Consider the following 25,960-nt stretch of genomic DNA (forward strand, 5'->3'; position numbering starts at 1 on the left):
TGTGATTCCCCCCCCCCCCAGCCAAGGCAGAGCAGTACGAACACTGTCAGCTTTATTTTTCAACTCTATAAAGCAAATCTAGTTACCGTGAGTACCACGGACATTTTATTTTTTTTTCCCCTCCTCTTCTGAAGGGGAAGTTTGTTTCCCAGCTGAAGGGACTTTTTGGCAAAACTGACCCTTTTCAGGAGAAGGATGGAAATTACGGAGAATCGCAGTGCTGTCGAAGGCACAACACGGCATTTATATACGCTACAGCTGCCGAACTCTTCAAATTTACAAACAATGAGCACAAATTTCAGGCAAAACGTTAAAAGCCAAAGCCGATAGTGTCCCTTTACATCCGTAAACGCTTCTGGGCATTAGAAAGAATCTGTCTGGATTTACTTTAATTCTGTTTCAAACCCTCCGACACAGATTTTTAGTTCAAACAGACCCAAACTGTCAACATTCCGGGGAGCAAAAGGAAATAACAACACACGCTCCAAGTCAGGGAGGAAACACCGAAGTAATCGATAACGAGGAACCGAGTCTCTCCAAACATTCATTCATAAAAAATAATTATTAAAGCCTTCTTCAAAACATCTTTTGGAAAAAAGATAAAAAAAGTCTTATTTATAAATATAGCTACACTGGTTATAAATAAATGCACTTTGATTCTCAAAACCCGGCAAGTCTCAGGAAGCCTCTACAACAACAGTCCCAGAAACCTTCCCCTCCTACCGGTCGGGGGAGAACCCACCGGCGAAACGCTGCCCAAGATGGGATTGTGGCAGATCCCACCTGCCCTTCAGGCCCAACCGCCAGGAACCGACTGATTCTAGGATGGAAAGCAGTCTCCTCTTGGGGCGAGACATTCCCTCGGAGCCATGACCTACGTTCACACCTTTATGAACTCGTCAGCCTGTATTACACCTCCAGCGCCATGGAACGGGCTGATCTACCGGCAAAGACACATAAAGGCAGTACCCAAACTTCACTTGTTTACGGTATTTTTCTAAACCTCACTTGATAATCTGTCACTATCAAGCTCCACGTGATTACTTGGGGTGCTTCAAATCAGTTCCCTGCTGTCTTGAAACCCATAACCCGCTGTACTAAACAGATCCCAGCATTCAAGAGGCCCGCAAAGAGTAAAAAAACATACAAACATTTCAGTAACAAGATCAGCCGCTTGTTAAAAAAGGTTTAAGTATCTTTAAAAATAAAAACTGTTTAGTAAAAAAAAAAAGACAGATGTATCTCCAGAGACAACTTGACTCCCAAGCTGTCTTGCAGCAACTGCCATACGTATAGTTTTGCATATATAATCAGTTAACGCTACCGTTCGGCACAAGCGTCAAATAGAACATTTGACTAAATATTCTAAAATCGAGGAGGAATTTTTTGAGATCCCTTTGGGTAGTGAAGGGGTCTGACAAAGAGCTCCCCCAAATTGTTCCTGGAACAAAGAGGGTGAAGCATAGTATCCCCTGACAGCGTGCAACGCTCTGGCTGACATGCAGCCCAGCCTTCACTCTTGCATTGAAGGTTGCCTCAATCAAAAAGATTGATGGTTTTGGAAGAAAAAAAAAGAAAAAAAAAGAAAAAAAATGTAATTCCCTTTCTAGCTAAGAGGGGAAAATCCCTTCCACACCTCTGAAGATTTTAAAGCAACACGCCAAGAGCCTGCTTTTTCTGAAGGTCCAGATCTGGCCACTCAACTTCGCAGAAGGGAGCGAACACCTCAGGTTATTGCATAAAGTCTGTTTTCAGTGCTGTAATTTCCAGGCAGCTGAGAGCTAATACCAGCCGCTTTGGCAATGAGGTATTTTCTTTTCCACTCCCCAACAATGCAGGTATTGACATCACAAAATAAGCCGTCGGGTCACTCACTGGCTAAAATTTTGTTAACAAGCTTCCAATCTCTCAAGGTCAAGCTTTAAAAGCACCTTTTGGCACCGCGCTGAAAGCAGAGTTATGTTGCGAGCGGCTGGAGCAGCTTCTGCCCCCGGCAATGGCGTGGCTTTGACAACAGCCCTCTGCTCTCAACACTGCTTGCCAACAGCACCTTATTTAACAATTAAAAAAAAAAAAAAAGTTATTTTCCTTTACAAAAGCCAGTCAATCACTGAGGATTAGGAGGTTACAGTTTCCACAGCGATATCAGTTGGCTGATCTGTGTCCAGCATGGACAGCACAGATTCCTTGAAGTCTTCTGAGGTTACCACCAGCGGGTCAACCCCCGCGACCTCTTCGAGCACCGTCACCTCCGCTCCGTTGGGCTGCTGCCTCACCATGGCTGCCAGCTTCAGCCGGTACTCTTCTGCCTCCTGCTCTTTCTTTATGAGCTGGCTGCGATATTCCTGAGCCTTTCGGTTCGCCTCTTGCAATTGCTGCTGTAGCACTTCCCTTTCAACGCTGTCCTGCAGAAAATAAAGTCGAGAGAGCCCACGATGGAGGCCCAAGCTGCGACACGAAGGGAACGGGGCATGCAAGCACTCCAACAGTTACGAGTTATAAAAGCAAAATGCTCTAATGTGGCGCTTCAAACGTGCTGGGGTTGAATTCTGTTCAACTGGTTTGCTCCTCACAGGTTACCAGAGGCCACCAGGACATGGGAAGGAACAAACTGGCTGGTGGGTGTCCCCACAGCGTGCAGGGAGGTGGGCTGGGAAGTGACGCGTCACCTCACTGTGATGAATTTCAAAGGTTGGAAGCAGGTATAAACAAAATGCAAGAAATATAAAGAGCTATTAGTGCTGAAAAGGTGAAAGGCAATTGAGAAAAACGTTCTTTCTCCCAACAGAGAGTGATGGGAGAGTCATTCCTGCTGCTTTATGAAGAGCTGAGGCTGACTTATGCCCAGCCCATGTGTTGCGCTTCTACAGGAAATCCTAAATCATCTCTGTAAACAACCACGATTCATCTAGAAACCACTGAGCTACAGCTTCAGGCAGGCAGATTGGCAACAAGTGATTTAGCTGGCTCCTTCCCTACCTATACTCAACAGAGCATCGCTCCTCTCAACCGCTTGCATGTTCACTGCTAACGCAGGAGCATGTGCAGGAAGAGTAGGGAACCTCTGGGCAGAGTTTGTTACAGACATCTCCGGGCACAGCTCGTTTGTGTTCTGAGACGGCTCTGGCAGACCGGGAGCCCAGCATCCTCAGCACAGCAGAGCAACACACAGGAGACGACGGCAACCGAAGTTACAAGCAGGAGTATCTACCTTGTCTTCCTTCGAGTCATCTACATTTTGCTCCACTTTTTGCTTCTTGGCCAGTGGCTTTTCCTCCTCTTCTGCGTCATCTCCATCTTCAATAACAGTCTCTTCTGCAACCTGACCAGCAGGTACAGTTAAAACTGAAAAATCAAAAGGCGATAAATTATACAGTGTGAGACGTGCTTTTGCACAGATGTTTCCCAAAACGCTTCTCTGAAGTCAGTGCATCAGTGTGGTTCTGGAGAAAAAGAGGAGACCTGTGGATCAGCAATGCCAAAGTCTTCCCAGAGAGAAGAGAAACTCTGGACTGGGTTTCCAGTTTTCTTTATTCAGGCCTCTGGAATGCCCCAGTATTTCACCACAACGGAACGGACAGAATCCCAATTCAAAGATTTGCATCTTAGAAAACATGTGAGGTAAAAAACTATCATTCTGACACCTTCAGTAATGCAATTAGTAGCTGAGACAGGCTAAGCCAGAGGTATAGAAAGCTCTTCTCGAAAATTCCCAGTACACAGTCCCAGTGGCTAAGCTCTGAATCAGCTTTAAGCGCATGCAAGAGCTGCAAATACTCCCGAGAACAAACACATTTTAAATCTGCAAACATGGGTTTTCACTTTGGGAAGCCAGCAGCAGGAATTCATCCAACCAAGGAGGAGAAAGGCACCACGTGAGCTACTGAAGGTAGTGCTACCTAAACAGTTCTCCCTTTGTCTTCCTTAGACTAAGAGTGGGTTGCAAGCCAGGAATTGTTTGTAGTAATTCAGCAAATAATTCTGAATAATTAACAGCTTTAGAAAATTGCTTTTCACTCACGAAGTCTGTAAACAGACAGAACTGATGTAACCCATCTCACATTGTAGCACTGCATGCATGTTAGAGGAAAGCTGCTCTGCTTCCTAATCCTCTTTTTCTGCACCAACGTTAATCCAAATAATCGAGTATCCCTAGGACATGCTGGAAGAATTGTTGGTAAACCGAGACAAGGCTGATGAATTACATCCCTTGAGGAAACAAAAATTCACTGTACGAGCGCTCTGGAGCTCTGCCCTGCTTTACTGAACACGATTTACATTTGCCTTGTAAAACTGATAGATTCATATTGCCCTCGGCAAGATAAACTAGCGTTATGAGAGGAAAAAGTGTATTCAAGCTGACATTAACAGCCTAATGCTAACTTTTACAAGAACGATGGAGTGATTGCTAAAGGCAACAGGCTGCAGTTTCATCAGTTGAGTGACTTACTCGCAGGCTGGAAAGTCCGCCACAAGATAAAGGAATCGTCGTTGCCTGGCTGCCAAAGAGACAACGGCTAACTTGGTGTTTCTCTGCCCACAACGCTCTATTGAAGGTGCGTGGTTTTAACACAAAGACCAAAATCTTAAAGTGCAGCAGCTACAAACAAGTCGCTGGCAAGCTCTGCCGCTGATGTAAGTCACACAGACATTTTAACCCCTCCTGGAGCCCAGAAGTCAGGCACAGATCCGTTACACTACAATGCCAAAAAGCCAGATCACACTTTTTTTTTTTTTTTCCTTTTTGAAGTTAATCCTCAGCACTGCCTTCCAGCTTCAGCTCCTCCGTACCTTGCTGTCCATCTTGCACGGTTAGGATGAAGGGTTGGTTAAGGCCACTGCTGGGGATGGCTGTTTGCAGGCCGCCGAGGGGAACTCCGTCCGTTACAATGGCGATGACGCGCTGCCCTCCACTGCCAACCACTTGTTGTATGGCAGAATCGACAGGATTTGCTTCCACTACTTCCTCCGTCTTACCTTAAGAAATACAGTAAGTGCCAAAAAAAATAAAAAAGTCAGTGTTTCCTTCTCTCTTCCTTGAATAGAAACTGAGGTCCAGTGAAAAAGCTCAAGTACACAGCTTGAGACTCTTGGGATGCCTGCTTACTAAAAACAATCTGGAAATACAGTAAGTCTAAGTAAAGGAAAGAAAATAAAATCCACTACACCTTAGCAAAACAAATCCTCTAGAGTAAAACCAGCATTTTCTGTGTAAATGACTAACACACAAGCATATTAATTAAATTAAAAAGCCTGGAGCTGGAGGCAGCTGTTAAGCAGACCTGGCTCTGCAAAGCTTCCTTCCGTGACCCCTCCCTCAGCTCTAACGAAGACAAACCACACGCAAAAACCTCCCCGTGCCTCAAGAGCCCCATCCAGACCAGCGCAGCCAAAATAACCATGAGGTAGCTATTTAGTTTGGCCGGGTGACCACAGACTGGTTCAACTCCCTGGGACACTTTTTGTGTGACTTACAGCTCACACAAATAATCAGGATAGCAAACCCTCGGCTGCATCCTGCTCCCAGCACAGGCTGAGAGTGCAGGAAACAGAGGGGATCTGACCTGCTACGTGCGCGCCGGGTGCCAAAGAGGAAAACACTCCACTGCTGCAGGTCAAGAAATCAGTGGTGTGGCACCAGAAGCCTTCAGAAGTCAAATTGCTCGTCTCTAGATTCTAGGAAAAATGCTTCGCTTTGGGGAAAATAACTGAGTCCCAAGGTGAAAGGATTATATAAACTAACTTTATCAATTCCTAAATCTGAATTAAAGGTCAAACATTACACTCTACAAACATACCACAAAAGATCATAAAACTCCCAAACATAAAAAACACCCAAACCTTTCCATAAGAAAAAGTTACCAGAGACTCAAAACTTTTGTTGACTATCAACATTTACCGCAAGCTGGGGACCAAAAACATTTCAGACGCTTTCCTCCTCAAACAAATATTTACCTACATTTATATATTAAACGCATGTTCTGGAGTATTTTGTTTTGGTCTTTTTAATATAACTGTTTAAAGCATGTCAAGAGCAACATACCATGACGTCAGGGTCAGACATGCTGGTTAATAAAAATTATTATTTTTATAATAAATTTTTATTATATAAACATAAATAAATTTTTATAATATAAAAAGCAATAGAACTGTTACTTCTACTGCTAACAGTTGCTGTTTTATTTGAATTTCAACTGGGATTAAATAAACAAACAGACTTAACCCTCTGCTTCACATATATATATCATCATCTCTTCCTTACTCTGAAAGGAGGCAAATTCACTTCCACATCTTAAAATTTCCTCCCACTTCCACGCAAGATACTCACTAGGACTAAAGAAATTTGAATGGGCATCTGACCGGTTTCCCCTACCTGTGTCTCTGTGTGAGTCAGAAAGCGGTGCCGATACTTCAGCGAGGGCTGCAAGCGTGGCAAGCACGGAGGTCGTTGAATTGGAAAACCGCATGGTAGAGTCACCTGCTTGGGAAAGAGGAGAGGAAATTGAAGGACTGTCAGGACCTGCCCTATCCAAACAGAGAATAAAGCAGTCAGATTGCAACAATTTTGTCATCTAGAGGATGAAGGCACCAGCTACAAAGTATTTTCTAGGCTCCCACTGGTCCATGGGGAAAGGGAGGTGGTACAGAATATTCTTTCGGAGAGGTGCCTCTCCTATTGCTAACTGTAAAAAGGGCTTTGATAGCACTTTAGGACAGACTGTACCCACTCCGAATATTTAATACCTACAATTGAATTTAAAGCAAATATTAAGCTATTTCTGAGTCACGTAACAAAAAGAACAGCAAATGTGAACCGATTTGCTCCAGCTTTATTGTAAGAACTACAGAAAGGCGGGCTGTCTGCCAGGCTACTTGGCATGCCGAGCTTCGAGCTGGAGACGCGGACAGCTTTTCAAGATGCAGCCGCGCTGCCTGATGACACTCACAGACGTGCTGGACTCTGGACTGCTGTAATGTTGTGCAGAGCGGTTGCTATGTGCATAATTTCTTGGCTTCACATTGTACTGCAACTTTTGAAATTGCAAAACCTGAAGAATATATTAAACTCATTGGCTATTATGAGTAAATTACAGCACCCAAGTTCTTCCTCAGTTGGGAAAGCCTCCAAGTACAGTCTTCAGCATTACTTCATGGCCCAAACGTTTCAGCACGAGTCAGTTAAGAGAGCCTTTTGCTCAAACACAGAAATTGGCTACATATATCGCTTGATCTCAAGGTAAGGGGCACGCAGGTCCCTTCCTTCTCCCCACTCAGGTTCAGTAACGGAAAGACCACAGTTACTGCAACGGGGTATTGATTTGAATCAGATAAACAAGTCTTTGCGGTTCCAAAAAACAATGTTTCTTCCTCCAATTGACCCTAGCAATTCCTATTCAAAGGCAGACTTAATAAGAATGGAACAGGAAATTAACTAAACGGGTGCAAACTCAGTGCATATAACCCACAATTCCCTTTAAAAAAAAAAAAAAAAGAAGAGATCCTGTACCTCATTGCCAGTGTAGATAAACAGATTACAAGCACACAAAGGAAAGGTCATCTAAAGTTCCCCTGACTTAATCCTTGCAATCGATCTCTCTTTCTCACCGGCCCTCGATTTTCCAAAGGGACCTATTTTCAAAGAATGATACTTTCAAAAAGCCGTGGGCTAGGCACGTGAAAGTACCAGAAGGTCCAGTGACTCTTTTCAGCAGCTTGGAACCAGATTTCTTCAGACCAGCTAAAGGTACCTGTTCCCATTCAAAAACCTTTTCAGTAACAGAAGACACAGGGAATTTAAGAGAGACAAGAAAAATTATTAGCCATTAGTGTTAAATAACAGATTTTTGCCAAAAGAAAGGCACAGTCGCTGATGCCCTCTTGTGGGAAATGACAGAAAACCCTCCTGATGTGGCCTAGAGCAGGAAACACCGGCTGGTCTCAACCTGACCGGCTATTAAAGTGTCGTAGGGGGAAAAACCCTGGGTATTTTAGTCCAGTCACACGTGGACAATAAGCCACCACCGTGTCGTGGCACTGAAAAAGGCGATTACATTGCAGGACATACAAGGAGAGGTGTGGTGAGAGATGGGGATTGCCAAGGCCAGCGCCAAGAGCTCACCTGGAGTGCTGTCTGCGGCCGCCCACCCACATACCACGGGTGGATTCAAGGGATTCAGGGAGCCCGGCTTGCTTAGCCCAGCGGAACAAAGGCAGAGAAGGGACAGGATCGATTTCAACATCAAAGGGATGGAGGCAATGGAAAAAGAAGAATGATTTCAACTAAAGGGCTGCATTCACACCAGCTGTGGGTGTGTTTAAGCTGGAAATCAAGAGTTTTCCAACAGCCCTTCAGCAGAGTGCTGGCCTCTGTGACTCCCACCTGCTTTCCAGGCAGAGCCAGACCCCTCTGCAGAGACACTGACACTGACTGTGGCAAAAGTGTCATCCGGGGTACAAAAATGCCAAAGTCTACGCCCCTTTGAGTTTGTGGAACATCCTTGACTGAAGATGTTGTGCATCAGTCACACTGCATTTTCCTCACAGGCAGAAGAGGAACACTTTGGTTCATTTTCCCCCTTCTAAATTAGGTTTTGTCAGTGCCTCAAAGCTGCAAGCAGCCCCAAAAGCTTTGACAACAAGTCGGGAGCATTGCTGAAGTCACTGTGGCCAGGCACAGGCAGAGAGGTCTGGGTGGGACTGCAGAACATCAGTATCTGTGATTTTCAAAGCATTCTCTAGCGAATAAGCAAACATTCACGCATGTGAACAGTCCCACTAACCAAAGAATTACTCACATGCAGAAGTGTTTGCAGGATGAGCCAAATAGCTTCATAAAACTTGTATTTAGTAGCCTCCTTGAGACTGAAAAGAAACAATGGTTTGGATTTCCCCAAATACAGAAAAATTCACTTTAAGAGTTACTATGAAAATTTGCCTTACATAAAAAGAATTCTCATGCAGCCTTAAGTTAAGTCTTTTCCCCACCAAAATAAGGCTCACAGAACAATAAGGAACCTAATTATTTCCATGTAACTTGTGGGACAGAAGAAATAAGGAGTAATCTACGCATCCAATAGACCTGCTTGTTCTGCAGTTTCCTTACTCAACATTTATATATAGCAAAATGCTCACTCAACTCTTGTGGCCAGTAAAGAACAAAGCAAACCGTTCCCCAACTGCTCTGCAGTGCTCAGGATTTGGCACAGCCAGTAATTCTCATTATTCCTCTGTTGCAATCAGCCAAATCCATTTTCTCAAGCTCTGTTGCTTGTAACAGACCTGGAGCGGACCCACAGCTGAGCTCAGCAGAGCTTTGCCACTCACAGTGGAAGCACGTTTGTTTACATCAGCTAGAAATCTGCTTTGTTACCTTCAACAGCAAAAATATTCTGGGGCAGGAAGCAGTAGCTGGGTGTGTTTGGCTACATTTCACCACTTTTCCTCTACTAAATGACCATCTGCCCTCTACTGGTAAGCAGCCTTAGGATTTTTTTCAGGATTTTCCCACTCAAAGTCACATAAAACCTTACCTGAGGGTGTTTTGGCGTTTGCTGAAGAGACAAGACTTGTGAAATTGAGAACTTCCCCTGATGTAAGAATAAATGGTGAGGTGAGAGTCACAGTGCTGGTGATGGGATTTGTTCTCTCTGAATGAGCGTTCACCTGGTTCTGCATCGCTTCCTGAGAAAGACAGCGGGGTCAGGCACACATTCGTCACACTTTCTGTGGTATTAAGCATCCTTGAAACATTTTAGAGGCAGATTATTTCCCTCTGCAACACGCCAGGGACACCAGCACAAACACCGTGACAAAACCACCACCTAAACTTGGCAACTTACACTACAACCATGCAGGATGCATGGCAATAAAACCCCATCACCCACCGAGTCCTAGCAGGCACGCACTAGTTGATGTAGAAATAAGACAAACCTCATGCACCTCCATATTTCTAGTTCTCTCTGCAAACAGAAAATAATCCCATCAGACACAACAGGATTCCTCTCACTCTAGCACAGATAGTTACGGGTCAAAGAATTACCGACAAGTTTCTCCCTCCTAAACCTACCTGTAGCATTACCAGAGTCTCTGGATTGTTCTTGTCCAAAGCAATATCAAAAGCTGATTTATCAAACTTGCTGAAAGCATGGACATCTGCTCCATATTTGATGAGCAACTCTACTACATCTCGGTGGTTGTGCTCCGTCGCCCAGTGCAAAGCGGTCATTTTCAACATGTCCTTGGCATTGACATCAGCCCCGTTCTGAAAGAAATCAACACTACTTGTCTGCATGCCGTCTCCTCTCCACATCTTAAAGGCAGTGCCTGCAATAGCATTTGAACAGGGAACTCCAAGGGTGACTTAGACCAGCCCTAAATTTAGTCCTCACTTACTATACTCACCCTAATTAGCAGTTCTACAATATGAGTGTGTCCGTCAGCCGCAGCCATGTGTAGTGGCGTCCGGTCCACTTTTGTTCGGGCATCTCTGCTAACACCGGCTCGAAGCAGCACTTCTGCTGTTGAGTAGTGGCCATACTGGGCGGCGAGGTGAAGAGGCGACGTCCCAAGCTGCACGTTAATTTAGAAAAGTTACTGCCGGTTTGCAGCAAGAGACGACAGGCACAGAAATCAGTATCTCACTTTCTCCATTGTGCCATCACTGAGCCTCCTTCCCAGGCCACAGCAGAACAGCTCTGCCATTTCAGTATCACGACAGATAATTTCACCACTGTTCAGAAAAGGGCAGTATTACAGTATTACTAGGCTCGGTGACCTCTCGGTACAGTTAATTCCTTCACCTTGTAGTTATGAATGAGCAGACTTTTAAGTTAGGAAACAATGACAACTGGTAATGGAAAATGGCTACCGATGGCTTGCTCGTTATGATCTGGTTCCCCATTTATCCAACTGTTGATCTTCAGTTTCATTAAAGCTTTTATTTCCTTTCCAACCCAGGATGGGCTGGTTTTGTTTTCAGGGTTTTGGTTTCTTTTAAGGAAACAAAAACACCCTCAAAGATGAGTTTCTTGACTGAGAAAGTTTAAACAATTAAATAAAGCATACTTAAAAGAACTTCATATTGCTGAGAGGTTTAACAGTTCTTCTATTTGGCTTGAATCATCATTTATCTCAGCTGTTCGGAACTGCACTTCTTAAAAGCATCTCACCCTGTACATACTGCTGTCTGGGACAGCATGGTGCTTGTGCTCTCGTGCATTAGGCACAGATCAATCTCTACACAAGCACCAATTCATCTTTGCCTGAGGAAGGTCTTGGGTTTTCAAGTGCTTTATCCGGAATCTGCTTCACCACAGAAATCCAGAGATGTATTATCTGTCAACCCACACTCCAATTTTCATTTGTATCCTTTAGGTTCAGCCCTAAAGAGCACACAGACGACTCTTTTCACACAGAAAACCAACGTCTATTCCTCTGACGTACCCAGTCGGTGGTGAAGGGAGCACCGCTTGCCATCAGCTTTCGCACTTCGTCATCTTCGCCTTTGCGAGCTGCTTCTAGCAACCTCTTCCCTAGGTCCACTAAGGACATCTTCATACATGGGAACAAGCGTTTGCTGAAAGCTGCAAACAGAAAGCAAACAGACAAAAAGCAGTGAGGCAGAGACATTTAAAAGAGCTGTACATCTGTGGCCCATTTGGACACACCATCCTCCCATATGGAACTAGGCGCAACACAATTAATAAACAAGCATAAATATTTATCATATTTTTCAGTTCCGTGCCCTGAAACGTCAAGAGAAGGCAGCACACAAGCTCAGCAAACAGGTCGGATGCCTCAAGTCACCAGAGCTTGTGCAAAATCCCACTTACCTCAACAGCGCCTTGCACGGACACAAAGACTTGCCCATGTGGATCCAGTTCCAAGAGCAGAACCTATAAAAGCAACAGCAAAGCTGTTCACACTCCTTGCACATCGTTTTTATTTTTTAAAAGCGCTTTAAGAACATGATTTAATCTCCAAGACACTCTCCCCCCAGCCCTAGCAACTAAGGGTGGGGGAACTATCCCTGTTCTCTGCCGGTAAGAAAACAAACCTGGGTAACTCCACGACTTGTTCAAGGTCATAAAAGGAGCAGAACCCAAAAGCTGCACTCGATATACCAGACAACAGTGTCTGTATTTATTCCAAGCTACATAAAACAGCATCATTACAGCAATAATGAACTATAGCATTTTTCTCAGCGACAGGGTTACGCTGATATGCCAGTCCTTCTTTAAAGTCTATCCATTAACTCATGTGCGACGTCCAGTAAGCGGCTACAAATGAATGCCTGTGCAAACGGGCACCGTGCCACCCAGCATAACAGCCATTCCAACTGCACTGAGGCCCTCAGCTGACTTTTTTCCCCTTCAATTACAGTTCTACGAAAGAGCTGGAAAGCTCTCTTTCTTAATTCTTGTTCTTTCAAGAGAAACATCCCACCCCGTCCTCAGCAACCAAGAGAACCAGCCATCAGCAGCACAAGCCCTTTAAATAAAGCCAGACTGCAAACCTCAGCCCCAAAGCCCATCGGGATACACTGCCCGTATCAACGCCTCGCTCCACAAACGCACCTCGCTCCACAACTTGAGCTTCTCGCTTTTTCTGAGTACGCAGCTATTACACCCAACACCCCAGGCTTGGAAGTCAAAGAGCCCCAAGCAGTTACTCAGAGTTTACTCTGCAATCAGGACCTTGGATGCACGTACAACGCATGTGTTTGACTACCACAACCCCTCTGCCCTTCAGGACTTTCCAGTTTTTGTCGTTTGGTCGTTGTTTTTTTTTTTTACCTCTTTCCCCTTTCTCACTTTTTGTGGGACAGAAAGGTTCCTTCGCATCGGCCACGTTGAAAACACTTGCATGTTTTCCGGGCACAAGTCGTTGCACCAAACTCTGTGTTTACAAAATTAACCACCAGCTTACATATTTGTAATGCTGGAGTTTACCACTCTGGGTGTGTTTGGAAAAGAAAGAAACTGGATCACCAACAAACCCCATCAGTTTCTCTCCTTGTATTATTTGTCACTTATTATTTAGAGGCCTTGCATTCCTGCTCTCTTCCCAGCTGGATGCTCGAAGCAGTCTGAGGCCCCCTCTCTTCTTCTTCTTGTTTTAAGTTATTTACAGTACTGGGCTACTGTTGACAACTCCTTCACCTCCCCTGTGCCGCATTTCAGCAGCAAAATGAAGGAGCGGCCTCCCCGGACCCCTCAGCCTCCCGCCGACCAGCCGGCTCAGGGTTAGCTCTGCAGACCTGCCTCAAGACCCCCCCCCCAACTCCCCAGCCCCCCTCCGTGGGAGGCAGGCACCCCTCTCCCCTCCCTCAGTCGAGGACCAGCCCCCCCAGTCCCCCCAAGAGGGGCCCATCCTCCCACCACTCCTCCAGGGCAGGGACTGTCCCTCCTGCACCACGACCCCCCTCAGGCCCCCTCCTGCTCCCCCCCCCCGTGCCACCCCCATAGGGACACCCCCAGAACACACCCCGCCACCCCGCGGGGGGGCACAGCCCGTGCCCATCCACTCCAGGCCGGCCCCTGGCACTGATGCCTCACGGGGGTCCCCCCTCCTCACACCAAGACCACCCCTCACAGCGGGGCCCGCACCCTCTGTCCTCACGAGGGGGTCCCCCTTCACCCCGACCCCTCCCCTCACGGGGGGGTCCCCCTTCACCCCTAACCCTCCCCTCACGGGGGGGGTGGGGGTGGGGTGGGTCCCCCTTCATCCCTAACCGTCCCCTCATGGGGGGGGGGGGCCTTCACCCCTCCCCTCACGGGGGGGACCCCCCTTCACCCCCAACCTGGGGGTCTCTCTCCACCCCTAACCCTCCCCTCACCAAGGGGGGGGTGTCCCCCTTCACGCCTAACCCTCCCCTCACGGGGATATCCCCGCTCACCCCCAACCTGGGAGGGGGGGGGTCTCCCTCCACCCCGACCCCTCACGGGGGGGGATCCCCCTTACAACCCCAACCCTCCCCCACGTCGGCATCCTCCTTCACTCCTAACGCTCCCCTCACAGTGGGGTCCCCCTCCCCTCCCGGCGCCCCCTGCCCCACTCACACAGCGGCTCGGGCCCCCCCCCGGCACGCGGCTGTTCCCGGCGCACGGCACCGCCCCCTCGCCCCCGCCCGCTGCTGTTCCCGCCCCTCCCGCCGCGGCCACACAAAATGGCCGACCCGGAAGCGCCGTCGGCAGGAGACAGCGGAAGGATATTTCTTCGGCAAAAAAAAAGAGTCCGCCGCTGTCGGCGGGGGAAGGGCGGGTTGGAGCTCTCCTCGCTCTGTCGCAGGGGACACGGGACGGGATTAGGGAATTTCTCCTTCTTTCCCCCAGCTCTGTCCCCGACCGGAGGCCAGGAGGCGGGCAGCGACCAACGGGGGAGCCCTAAAAGGGGACTATTTTTTCTAGCGGAAGGATCTCAGGAGGGGTTAGCTGCGACGGCAGTGAAGCTGGTGCGAGGCTCTCGATGCGCTCCTGAAATTAGTTCGGGCAGCGGCGTTTAGGCGCCAAGTATAAAAGGGCGGCGGCGGCGGCGGCGGCAGGCGCGTGTGTTCGGGGTGATGCGGCTCCCTGGGGCGGGTTGTTGGGGCTGTGCGTCTTGGAGAGCCCTCGGCCTTTCCTTAGGTCTGTTGTGTCTCAAAGTATATATGTATGCATATGTGTGCGTAGCTACTTTCTATCTCTAGTTTCCCCTGAGTGCCTTCCTGTCTAGGATTTGGCTCCCCTCAGGGTGTCTAAGCCCCTTTCTCTGTGGTGCATTACCCCCTCAGGTGCCCCCGATGACTCAAGTGCCAGTTCTGAGGTATTTGTGAAACCCTGGGGTCTTTTTCTCCTCTGGGATGTTTTCCTGTGAGGATTGGACAAGCTGAAGTTTAAATAATACCCTTAATGTTCTTAAAATAATCCCTTTGGCTTAGTTTTTCCACACTCAAATCCTTCACAGCATTTGCAAAGACATGTGGGTATGTGTTCTCATGTCAGTTCTCAACTCACTGTAAAGATTTAAAACAATTTAATGGCAAATGAGGGAAAGAACTTGATGCTGGTCTATGTTGATTTTTTTAAGTGTCCACAGGAATGTGTGTGTTTTTAAATCATTTTATTTAAAGTTTCATAATAAATACTTCTGCAGGTTTTCCCAGCTGGGAGCACAGAAATCAAACAGCTCTGCATAGGCAAGTTTACATTTTTCACCTCTGTTTTTTACATGGGTGGTTCAAAGTCAGCAGGCTGGGTTGTTTCTGGAGATTACAGGAGAGCTGCGCTCCCTTTTCATAATAGAGTGCACAGATTTCCACAATTTGCCTCTTTTTTTTTTTTTTTTTTTTGGGGGGGGGTGGGGGAGGCATCTATTAAGTGCTGCCTCAGCCTCATCCCAGCCATGTATTTCCCCCCCAGTTCTTAGGACAGTTTTGGGATGTTCCATATAACTTCACCCCAATCAAACCCCAAAACCAGCACATTCAAGAAGATAAACCAGCCATGTTCACTCGCCCAGAAACAATCTTAGGGAAAAAAACTGTTGAAAAGCCAAAAATGATTCAGGGAGTAGTTTTCCCCCCATTTTGAGATGACACTTAGAAATAAATCTCAGCCTGCAGAGAGCACAGGTGAAAACCTCCACAAGGAAAATGCAAGGCTTCCACTTGAGTGAATGCAGCATTTTTTTGTTGTTACTTCTAAAGGCATTGATTAATTGGGTGAGGAACCAGAAACATTTATTTTCAGGGGAAGATCAAACTAAATTCTCTATCTTTCAGCTCAGCCCCTGTTACCCATCTGGACCGCATGATGTACCTGGCCTCTGTCTCAGTCAGGAGTTGCATGTGGGGGATAAAAAAGGGCGAAAAAAATCAAATTTGGGGCAGTGAACATCCAGCCTTGACCCCACCACACAAGGTAGGAGCATTTCCATGTGTATGTACCCTCATGTCCATAATTTCTCCTGCTTGGGCTCAAGCCACAAAGCTCAAAGAGACTATTTCTTTCAAGAGGTTTGTGCTCATGTCCTGGGCACATCCCTGCCTCTTCCACCTTGCATTCCTGAGGGAAAGGTTAAGGAGTGAAGCAGCTTTTGGAGAAACTGGGCCAGGGGAGCACAGAGGGTTTCTGCATCCCTGGGAGAGGAGCAGGGATGATGCTTTCTGCAAAATGAAGACGATTCCCATCAGCCCTGCGCTGCTCCCATTGCACAAATGAGTGTCTTAAAAAAGCACACGAGAAATGAGCTCAAACGCTTGTCCCAGAGCATGGGGACACTGACGGTCACACAGCCACGGGGTGTGGGGTGGTGGCAGAAATCCCCCAGCACCTCCCGCGCTTGCTGGCATGTGGACATGGGGCAACAGGGTGGCTGTTTCTGCCCGCTCCTCTCGTGTTTGCCCCCTGTGCTGTTACCCCCTGCTTGCACCGTTGTGGCGTTTCCAGCACTACTGCAAGAAGGGAAGAGGGAGGTGGTGGCGAGAGGCTGAAGCTTTGTGGGGAGCCCATCACCATCAGGGCTGGGGTGAATTGCTGAGTTAATTAGCGATGTCAAAAACTGCCCAGAAACAAAAACAACAACCCTCCAAACTGACAACAAAATCAAATCCTCGCATGCCTAGCAGAGAGGGAGAGGGCTGGGGGGATGAGGAGGAGCAGAAAGGAGGGCTTCAAATTAGATCAAAATCTAATGAGCTAATGCTAGCGATAGGAGCTCTCCAGAAATTAAAGCTGTTGAACTGCAGCAGTGTGTCCTCTTCTTGGGAGATGTCCTGGCTGACCTGATCCTGCTCGCCGACGAGCTTGCCCAGCCCTCCTTTGGGTTTGTAGAGGGCCATGTCGCTGAGCCCCAGCCCCTCCAGCTCTGCCACGTCCAGCTGCGGGATTGGCATCCTCCAGTAGATGAAGGAATCATACTGGCTGCTGATGGTGTCCAGCATTTTCAGGCTGTGAAGGCGAAGGGGGGGAGGGGAAAGGAGAAAAGCTCTACTGAAGGCACAGGAGTTGCCCCAAAGTGGCCGCAACTCGCAGGCATTGCCATGTTGACCAAATCCCACAGGATATACACACACACACACTGAAAAAAAAATTGATGGGGCAGGAGAGCATGGTGTCGTGGAGGTTTGACTTTAGGCTGGGTCGAAATGCAGACTGGAGCCCTGCCACTGGTCTCAGCTGTGGCCTTGATCACGGCCCTTCTCTGAGCCATAATTTGGAGGGGTGTGCAATGGGAGTTTTTGCCCTATGTCTCAGTTTCCCCACCCGCACAAAGGTGGAGTGTCCCCCACATTCCGCTCTGCCAGGAGGGACAGGAACTGGCATCCAAAGGAACCCTTTTTCCACCAAACCATGCAAAAGGGTCTCGCCCTTTCCCTGTGCTGAGCCCCCCATGGAGCGGGTAGCGAGGGGGAGGTCTCTCTGCATCCCCCCCTGCCCACAGAGCAGCCGCTGTCCCCTCCCTCCCCAGCCTGCGTGGCATCGCATCGCCCCAGGGGACCATGACCGAATCCTCTAGAAGGGGCTAGAAGAAGCATCGCTCAGCGTTGCCATCACACCCCACCCACCCTGCCGGTGCCATGCCACGCCATGCCACGCCACGCCATGCCATGCCACGCCATGCCATGCCACGCCACGCCATGCCATGCCATGCCACGCCATGCCATGCCATGCCATGCCGCAGATCCCTCCTGCAACCCCACCCTGATCAGCTGAGAATTGGGAAAGAGCGGGAGGGGATGTGGTTCAGCTTTTTCCCTGGCATGGTACGGCCTGAGCTGAGTCACTGCCGCGCTGACTTGCTTTTCCCTGGCAGAATTATGTCATTCACCTCCACGCATTTGGCAATGGAGGTGGGGGGAAAAAAAAATCAACTGGCTGACCCAAAATATCCTCCTTTTCCCACTGATTCCCCCCTTTCAAGCCCTGGGAATCGGAATCCTAAAGGATGATTCAGACATACCTTGAATCACGCCCTCACTCACTCCCTGTCCCTGTGATGAGGGGTGACCAGCTGCTAATTTTAAGATTCCCGATGTAACTCGGAGGCTATGAAAGGCGCCTGTGTCAACCCCCCGGGTAAACTGAGCCACAGTCCTTTTAAATAGCCTCCTCCCCGGGGATATATCCCTGGGTATCTTTCTGCACAACAGCAGCAAATTATTTAACGGTGACAGATGTTGCGGACAACGGATTTTAAAGCTTCCAAGGGCAGAAAAGGGAGCCTATTAATCTAGAAATAAAGAAAAGGTCAAATATCCAGAAAAGGCAGTCAGTGCTAGGAAAAACCCCCACCCTCCTGTACTGCATGTCACCCCTGAGGAAGAGCATCTCCCCTTGGATCAGTGTTGTCTGCTCATCCCATGGGGGCAAAAACACCTTTATCCACTTCATACCTGCTGGCTGTTGCTTACCTCCCTCCCCTCAAAAAAAATCCTGGGGTGCCAATGCCCCGCTCCACCCAAATCTCTTCTAAAATAAAAGCATTCCCTTGCTTTTCATCCTCCCTTGCCTGCATCCCACCGTCCCTTACCTGTCGAGGATGGATGGATGAGCTCGATGTCGGCCGGGCTCTTTGTGCTGGGAAGCCGCAGGCGTCGCAGCGATGCTTTTGTCTGCTGGCGCGTCTGGGTCTGCAATGCAGCCCCTCGAAGCCGCTCGATGAATTCCCCTTCGTCGTGGGGGGGGGGGAAACGATGGGCAGATGAGTCAGCGGCTCCCACCCGCGCTGGGGAGGGGGAGGACAGCAGACGCGGACGCGCAGGAGGGGATCCTGTGCGCTGGACCCCCAAGATGGGGATATATTAAACCTACAGAGGATGGGAGCGTTTCCGCAGCGATTCCTGGGTCACTCCTGAAGTCTTCAGCTCAGGATTTGGGGGAATAACGGACTGATTTCAGCCTCCAAGGAGCTGGCAAATGTTTCTTTTTACCTGCATGCCAAGAAATGGGGTGCTGCGATACCCCCAAACCTCGGGCTGAAGGAGGGCACTTTGCAAGTCAAGCACAGGGAGGTTTGATGCAAAAAAAAAAAACAGATAAGGTTTGGTTGGTTGTTGGTTTTGTTTTTTTTTTTTTTGTGGTGTGGCTGTCTGGAGGTGTTTGGTCCTGATGCTGCACGGCAAAAATATCTTGGCTTTGTGTCTGAAGCCAGACGTGGAGCTAGAAATAGGAGGGAGACACCCTAAGCTGGCATCACGGCCAGGGCTGGGAGAAGGGCTGCTTCCAGCCAAGGGGTGGGGGGGGCACCTCGTGCAGCCCTGCTGCCCCCCACTCCCCACCCCAGCACCAGTGGGCACTGGGCCATGACCATGGCCCCTGCGCTGATGTGTGTTGCAGGGATGGTGACCCTGGGGAGCGGGGCAGCAAAGAAAACCCCGATGCAGCCCCCCCAACCTGCGAATCTCCCCGCTGAGCCACAAAACACCCTTTTTGGGGGGGCACAGGCTGGACCCACACACCTGAGAGGCTGAGAGCAGCCCTCGCCTGCCTCTCCCCTGGGATTTGCCCAGGATCAACATTCCTTTGGGGCTTTAGGGTGGTTTTTTTCTCCCTTTTCCTCCCTGTTCCCTGTGTGCAGCCTGTTCCTGCTGCTGCCAAGCCCTTTCACCAGCGCTCAGCTTTCAGCCATGCTATTTCTGCTTCTTCCTCCTCCTCCTCCTCCTCCTCCTCCTCTCCCTGCTGCTGCTGTGAGCCAGGAGGATCCCATGTCCTCTGCTCCTAAATAGACCCGGTCTCAGCTCGGCCCCGCCACACCCAGTGCGCGGAAATGCCGACCAGGAGCCCGGTGGAGGATGCTGATCCCTCTGTGGGGTTCAGCTGCTGTGTTTTCGGGGATTCCCGAGACCACGGGGTGCAGCTTGGCAGGGTGACTCCGTAGGGAGATGGATGTGACCCATCCGCTTCCCTGAGCCCTTTGCTTTGGGGTGTCACCTAATGGAAGGGGTGGCTTGCATGTGACAACCCAAACCTGTGATGTCCCTCCCTGAGAAGGGACCTGAAGCCAAACACTGCAGGTGAAGATGGGGGACCCGGTGATGCGGGGTCCCTCTCTGCCACAGGGACCGAAATCGCTTCACCGCAGCGGCTTTGGACTCGGTGTTTTCAGGAGGGCTGCCCAGGCCCAGCAGACATATCACTGGGGGGGGGGGGGTAGGGGGGACAATGTCCTCTGGCAGTGCAAGAAGCAAAAAAAAAAAGGGCTCTTCAGCTGAAATGACGCCTGAAACACTCGGGGTATTATCAGCCAGGGCCGCCCCGATGGCTCAGGACAGAGACCCGACTGAGCGGGGACAGTGCTGCCTTGTTTGGGGTTTCTGGAGTGGGAGCGATGGGGATGGTTGGGATTTGGGGGCTGGTGTGGGAGGGACGCTCTGGGGCTCACCCAGGAGTGTCCCCCGTGTGGGTCCCTCCAGCTGGGCTGGGGACACCCCGAGGGTCCCAGTCCGGCTTGGCCGGTGGCTGGGGCTGCGGGATTTCGCCAGCAGCCATGGCAGTGGCAGGACTGTGGCAGGCAGCGGTGGCGGTGGCAGGGCCATGAGCAGTAGCAGTGGCAGGGCCATGGCAGGCAGCGGTGGTGGTGGCAGGACCTTGACGGGTGGCAGTGGCAGGACAGTGACACATGGCAGCGGTGGTGGCAGGACCATGGTGCGTGGCATGGCAGTGGCAGGACCGTGACGGGTGGCGGTGGCACGGCAGTAGGCATTGTGCAAGCGGAAGGGCCCTGAGCTGGCAGTGGTGCAACGCTGCTCGACGCCGGCTGCGGGGTGGCCCAGGGGTTCCCACCCGTTTGGGCGCTTTGGTCCCCCAGGGGCTCTGGCACATCCGCGGAACAAGTGGGAGTAAGGCTCCGGAGCAACGGGGGCGTAACAGAGCCCTGGTGGGGACCCCCTGCCCTGCCAGGACCCCTGGGACCCCCTGCCCTGCCAGGACCCCTGGGACCCCCAGCCCTGCCAGGACCCTCAGCCCTGCCAGGACCCCCATCCCTACCAGGCCCCCCCAGCCCTTCTGGGACCTCGGGGGCCCCCAGCCCAACCGGGACCCCAGGACCCCCATCCCCACCGGGGCCCCGGGGACCCCCGGCCCCGCCGGCCCCTCCCGGCCCGGCGGCGGCCGCTGCAATGCCGGCGGCGGCCAGGGTAGGAGCTGTGCTCCGGGCCGGGCCGGGCCGAGCCGAGCCGGGCGGCGGGGGAGCGCCGCGTCCCGCACCCGCCGGGCCACGCCTGGCCGCTGCGAGCTGGGCACCGGCACCGGGACCTGCACCGGGACCCCGCACCCTGCGCCGGGGCAGGTAATGAGGCCGCCACCGGGAGCGGGAGCGGGAGCGGCCCCCCCGAGGCGTGCGACCCCGCGGAAGGGCCCTCGATCGCGCCGTGGGAAGGCGGGCAGCGCAGCGGGACGGGCAGGGGGCGGCGGGAGGACCCCCACCTTGCAGCCCTCGGGTCGGACCGGGGAATCCTGCCGGGACCCCCGGCCTTGTCCGGACCCCCCAGCCCTGTCTGGACTCCCCGACGCTGCCCGGACTCCCCCAGCCCTACCGGGACCCCCAGTCCTATCGGGACGCCTCCCCGCCTTACCAGGACCCCCGGGCTTCCAAGCCCCACTGGCACCCCCCAGCCCTACTGGCAACCCCCAGCCCTGCTGGGACCTCAGGGGTCCCCAGCCCCACCGGGACCACCCCAGCCCCACTAGGACCCCCAAACCCTACAGGACCCTTGAGGTCCCCAGCCCTTCTGGGACCTCCAGCCCAGCCGGGACCCCCCAGCCTTAGAGTGACCCCCAGGGCCTCCAGCCCTTCTGCCGCCTCCCAGCCCTACCGAGCCCCACGGGACCCCCACCCTTGCTGGCACCCAGTGCTCCCAGGCTGGCAGCCGTGACCATCCCACGCAAAAGGGGGTTCTCCTCCAGTTTGGCACCCCATCCTGGGGGTCCTGGGCCTGCAGCCGGGGGGGGTCCCAGGTCTCTTGTCCAGCACGGCCTCGTTCCCGCACACTGCCCTCCCTCTGAGCTTGGGGGGACCCCAGTGGGCACCCTTGGGGTGGGTGACCCCCGGTGCTGGAGGCCTGCAGTGCAACCCCCCGCCCCACTGAACAGCCTCCCCCCTCTCCCTGGTCCCCCGCCGGTGACGCAGAGCTGCCGAGCGGTGGTTTCCCAACAGGGAAGTCATTTTGTGCATGCCGGCACGGGCCCATGAGCCGCCCTCCCCGGGGGCCGCTGAAGGGCCAGGCCCCATCACCCAGGTGGGCTGAGACCGGACACAACTCAGCGCAGGGGTGGGCAAACGGGGAGGGGGGCACGTGAGACCCCCAGCTGGGGGGAGCTGGGGCGGCTGCGGCCTGCAGGACCCACCACCGACAACCACCCGGAGCCGGGAGAGCGGCCGGATCTGGCCCCAGCCGTCACCCTTCACTGGGCACGGGGACGTGAGGCCTGGTGGGTGCTGGGGGATGGGTTTGGGGGCAGGGAGGAGGGGTCCAAGTGGGGAGTTGCAGCAGCTTGAACCCCTCGGGGTTTGTACGGGGGTTCACTGATGGCTTGTACAAGGCTGAGCCTGCTCCTGGGGGGCTCCCTGCAGAGGCTCTTCCAGCGCCCTGGGGAGTGGTTGCGATGCTGAATTTGGGGGGTACCCCCCCACCCCAAAGGCCTTTCCGCTGCACTGCCGGATCCGACAGCGAGCTGGGGTGTTATGGCGGGGGCCGGCTCCGGCAGCCTCATTTCCTAAGGAAATGGGGCTAGAAAGAAAAGGCAGCCCCCCCGCCCCGCTCCGTCTGTCCGTCCGTCCGTCCACAGCCCGGGGGAGAGGCCAAGTTTGGCAGGGGGTGCTGGGGGGTGCTGGTGCGCGGGTCTGGCGTGGGCACGGCCCCGGTTTACGCCACCCCAGACGTGTCACAACCTGCCCGTTCTCAGCAGCTGCACTTGTGGCAGGGGGGGCTGCGGGCCAGGGCCCAGGCGCCAGGGTGAGGGGCACAGGGGGCTCTGGTGGGGGCTCCTTCCGTCGTTCCTTGGCCTCCAGGCTGGGCCCCAGGCTGGCAGTGCAGTGGGGGAGTGGGCAAGGCCAGGCACCCGCTCCCCCTCGGTGTCCTGACGCCAAGGGGATGGGCCGCAGGTGCTGCGCGGCCGTGGGGTCGTTCGGGGGAGCAGCCAGGTCACCCTGAGGCCGCATCCTGCCCGCTGGCCCTGCCAAGGCTGTGAATGGGGACAGCGCCGAGGTGATGCAATCCCGCAGGGATGGAGCATCCCTGGGCACCCAAAGGGGGGCTTAGCACTGCATTTCGGGGTCTGCTGGCCCCGACACCGAGCAGTGACGGCCACGGGCCCTGCTCCTCCCCGCTGCGGGCAGGAAGCGCCGGCCGGCTGCCGCGGACTTTGGACCCATCCGGTGTCACCGGTGCAGGGGCAGAGGAAGGGACTTTTCCTGTTTGCCAGCGCGGTGGGGTCCGGCGCCCATCTGCCACCGCGGCCGAGCTCCGGCAAAACTTGGCCTTGTCTCGGCACAGCTGCTAGCTGCCCCCCACGCTGGCGTGGGGACTCTCTGGCGGCTGATATAAGCTTGCGCTCAGGCCACAGCTCTTCGTGGGCGGGTGAGTTTTGTGCGTGCCGCCGGGTGCTTTTGCAGCGTAAAAGTTGTCTCTCCTTGGGGTGGGGAGCACCCATTTTGGGGGTGAATCCCCCTTTCCATACCTGCCTTGGCTACCCCAGCTGGGGCTGTGGGTGTTTGGGGTACAGTCCCACCAGCCAGGCAGAGCCCCTGTTTATTTCCCCCCCCCCCCCATCTGCTTTTTGAGCCGGAGCGGAAGAGCTCAACCTCCGGCCCCTTTTCGGAAAGACCGGGATATTTATAGCCGCCTGGCTCAGGGAGTTGGGATTTGCTATGGCTGCCTCCGTTCCCCCCCCATCCTGCCGCAGCATCCCTCAGCCGCGTCCTGCACTGGGGCCAGGGCCGGATCCTGCCCTGGTCACGGGGACAATTCTTCTGGGTGGCTGAGCGATGCCAGGGGTTCCTGGCTCCGCTCGGTCGATAGGAAATGGATTTGGTGTTGATTTGGGGAGTCAGAACTGCAGGCATCACCCCTCCCTTCACACCTGCAGCTGGCTGCTCCTCTCCACGCCGTGCCACCCTGATCAGGTCCCCCCACCTGTCCCCATGGAGTGACCCTGCACGGGGGTCTCTGCACCGGTGCGGCCCCCCACCGGCAGCCAGCCTGGCACGGAGGGAAGCTGGCCGCCGTGAATATGAGTGACTTCTGGCACAAGCTGGGCTGCTGTGTCGTAGAGAAGCCACAGCCGGTGAGTAGCTTCAGCCTGGCTGGTTCAGGGGCGGGGGTTGGGGTCCTGGGCTCAGCAGGGACTGATGGCCTTCATCTGCTTGCAGAAGAAGAGGAGGAGACGGATCGACCGCTCCATGATCGGGGAGCCCATGAACTTCGTCCACCTGACGCACATTGGCTCTGGTGACATGGCCGCAGGCGAAGGCCTGCCCATGGTACCCTACCCACGCGCACGGTTTGGGGGGTGGGTCTCATGGTTGGGCGGTGGGTGTCACTGTTGGGGCACTGGGTGTCACGGTTGGGGGGTGGGTGTCGATGCTGGGTGTCATGGTTGGGTGCTGGGTCTCATGGTTGGCGTGACGCAGCCTGATGTTTGGGTGATGGGATGGCACAGGGGGGTGGTGGGTCTCATGGCGGTGATGCCACATCTCTGCACCTTCCCCGCAGACTGGCGCCGTCCAGGAGATGAGGTCCAAGGGTGGACGGGAGCGACAGTGGAGCAACTCCCGGGTCTTGTAGACTGTGAGTACCCTGCCACGCGGGCAGCTGTGGCAGCCCCGAGCACCCGCTGCCCCCCTCCAAGGCACCACCGCTAATAACACACCCAAAAGGAGACCCCGCTTGTGCGGTTTTGTAACCCAGCCTCTTGGACTTTGCAGATTCCTGGCTTTTTCAGCCCAAATTTGAACTGCCTGATTCCCAACCGGAGGAGAAGCCGACCTCGAGCGCTTTAACCCCGCGGTAATTTATGCAGAGCAATCCTCGCCCAGCTCCCGGTGGCTTTTGGTTGTCACCCCTCCCCCCAGCAAATCCCTCCTTCCCGGAGGCATCGGTCGGTGACGCGGGGAGGGAGCAGGGACAGCAGCCCCCACCTCGCACCCGACCGGCATCTCAGCCGAAAAGACGCAGCTGCCCTCACGAAGCGTGCCAGGAGCTGCCGGGCGCAGCCAAGATGTGCCAAATCCTCCCCCTTTTCCCTTTCTCCACACCAGCGTCTCCCACGGGCCCCTCTTGGCACTGGGCCACGGTGCCTTGGTTTTCCCAGGGGACTGGGGCCTGTCCTGGTGCGGAGGCTGATTTGGTGTCCTCCCGGGAAGGCGTGGAAGAGCAAAACTGGGATTAAAGCCCAACGCTTCGGTGTCTCACCGGCAGCGGCTCAGTGCCGACACCACCACCAAGCCCACGGTGCCTCCAGCTGGCATTTCCACCGCCGGTAAACTGCCACCTTCCTTCTTTTTTTAGGATTTTTTTTTCTTTTTTTTTTTTTTTTTTTTTTTAAAAGCTCAAAAAAACCAACTAGGCAGCCTCCGCCACCTCGGAGGCAGGACTGTGGTGGGGTCACCTCCACCCGGGATCGCCACCAGCGTTTCACCAGCACCGGCCGAGGCAGGACGGGGCCCGACCCAAGAAGGGACTCGGGCTCCCGAATTCAGGCGCGGGTGTATATAGTTTAAATAGCGCCGGGATTAAATATTAAATAGCACGTGCCAGGCATCACGGCCAGGCGGCAGAGGCTTTCCTCCTCGCCATGCTCCATGCCACGCTGGGATGCTCCTGTGCGGAGCCGTGCTTTTCCAGCCCCACGGTGCGCTTGGCCTTGGTAAGCCAGTGCCGATGCTTGATTCGGTTTTCCCTCCCCTGGGAAAAACAACCCAACCTTGAAATAAAACCCTTGTGCTGGCCCGAGGAGTGTGTCCGTGAGCTGCCCGCGGCTCC

General features: G+C 52.9%; 3 protein-coding genes across 7 annotated transcripts; 1 reads left to right on the forward strand and 2 right to left on the reverse strand.

The window, feature by feature from the left end:
- Nucleotides 1–371: 371 nt before the first annotated feature.
- GABPB2 (GA binding protein transcription factor subunit beta 2) lies at nucleotides 372–14,135 on the reverse strand. Of its 3 annotated transcripts, none has more exons than XM_055696762.1 (10): nucleotides 14,061–14,135; nucleotides 11,832–11,894; nucleotides 11,443–11,582; nucleotides 10,402–10,569; nucleotides 10,067–10,261; nucleotides 9,531–9,681; nucleotides 6,374–6,478; nucleotides 4,792–4,977; nucleotides 3,212–3,345; nucleotides 372–2,405 (listed from the first exon to the last, which is right to left on the reverse strand). In XM_055696762.1, exons 3-10 carry the CDS (start codon nucleotides 11,554–11,556, stop codon nucleotides 2,118–2,120), a joined length of 1,341 nt encoding a protein of 446 aa, XP_055552737.1. In that variant the 5' UTR covers nucleotides 11,557–11,582; nucleotides 11,832–11,894; nucleotides 14,061–14,135; the 3' UTR covers nucleotides 372–2,117. The 3 variants fall into 3 exon arrangements, with proteins under 3 accessions (XP_055552737.1, XP_055552736.1, XP_027666056.1); XM_055696761.1 differs by having other exon boundaries at nucleotides 6,374–6,481; XM_027810255.2 differs by lacking the exon at nucleotides 14,061–14,135 and adding an exon at nucleotides 12,576–13,172 and having other exon boundaries at nucleotides 6,374–6,481.
- An 862-nt stretch (nucleotides 14,136–14,997) lies between these two features.
- On the reverse strand, nucleotides 14,998–19,012 carry MLLT11 (MLLT11 transcription factor 7 cofactor). The gene is made up of 3 exons (XM_027810207.2): nucleotides 18,792–19,012; nucleotides 18,511–18,648; nucleotides 14,998–16,928 (listed from the first exon to the last, which is right to left on the reverse strand). The coding sequence occupies exon 3, from the start codon at nucleotides 16,919–16,921 to the stop codon at nucleotides 16,652–16,654; it is 270 nt and encodes an 89-aa protein (XP_027666008.1). The 5' UTR covers nucleotides 16,922–16,928; nucleotides 18,511–18,648; nucleotides 18,792–19,012; the 3' UTR covers nucleotides 14,998–16,651.
- A 2,099-nt stretch (nucleotides 19,013–21,111) lies between these two features.
- Nucleotides 21,112–25,930, forward strand: CDC42SE1 (CDC42 small effector 1). 3 transcript variants are annotated; one of them, XM_055696861.1, is made up of 5 exons: nucleotides 21,112–21,267; nucleotides 24,066–24,263; nucleotides 24,349–24,459; nucleotides 24,692–24,766; nucleotides 24,904–25,930. In XM_055696861.1, exons 2-4 carry the CDS (start codon nucleotides 24,210–24,212, stop codon nucleotides 24,761–24,763), a joined length of 237 nt encoding a protein of 78 aa, XP_055552836.1. In that variant the 5' UTR covers nucleotides 21,112–21,267; nucleotides 24,066–24,209; the 3' UTR covers nucleotides 24,764–24,766; nucleotides 24,904–25,930. The 3 variants fall into 3 exon arrangements, with proteins under 3 accessions (XP_055552836.1, XP_055552838.1, XP_055552837.1); XM_055696863.1 differs by lacking the exon at nucleotides 21,112–21,267 and adding an exon at nucleotides 21,683–22,216; XM_055696862.1 differs by lacking the exon at nucleotides 21,112–21,267 and adding an exon at nucleotides 22,252–22,409.
- Nucleotides 25,931–25,960: the final 30 nt, after the last annotated feature.

Source organism: Falco cherrug, chromosome 19, assembly GCF_023634085.1.
Source record: "Falco cherrug isolate bFalChe1 chromosome 19, bFalChe1.pri, whole genome shotgun sequence".
NCBI lineage: Eukaryota > Metazoa > Chordata > Aves > Falconiformes > Falconidae > Falco > Falco cherrug.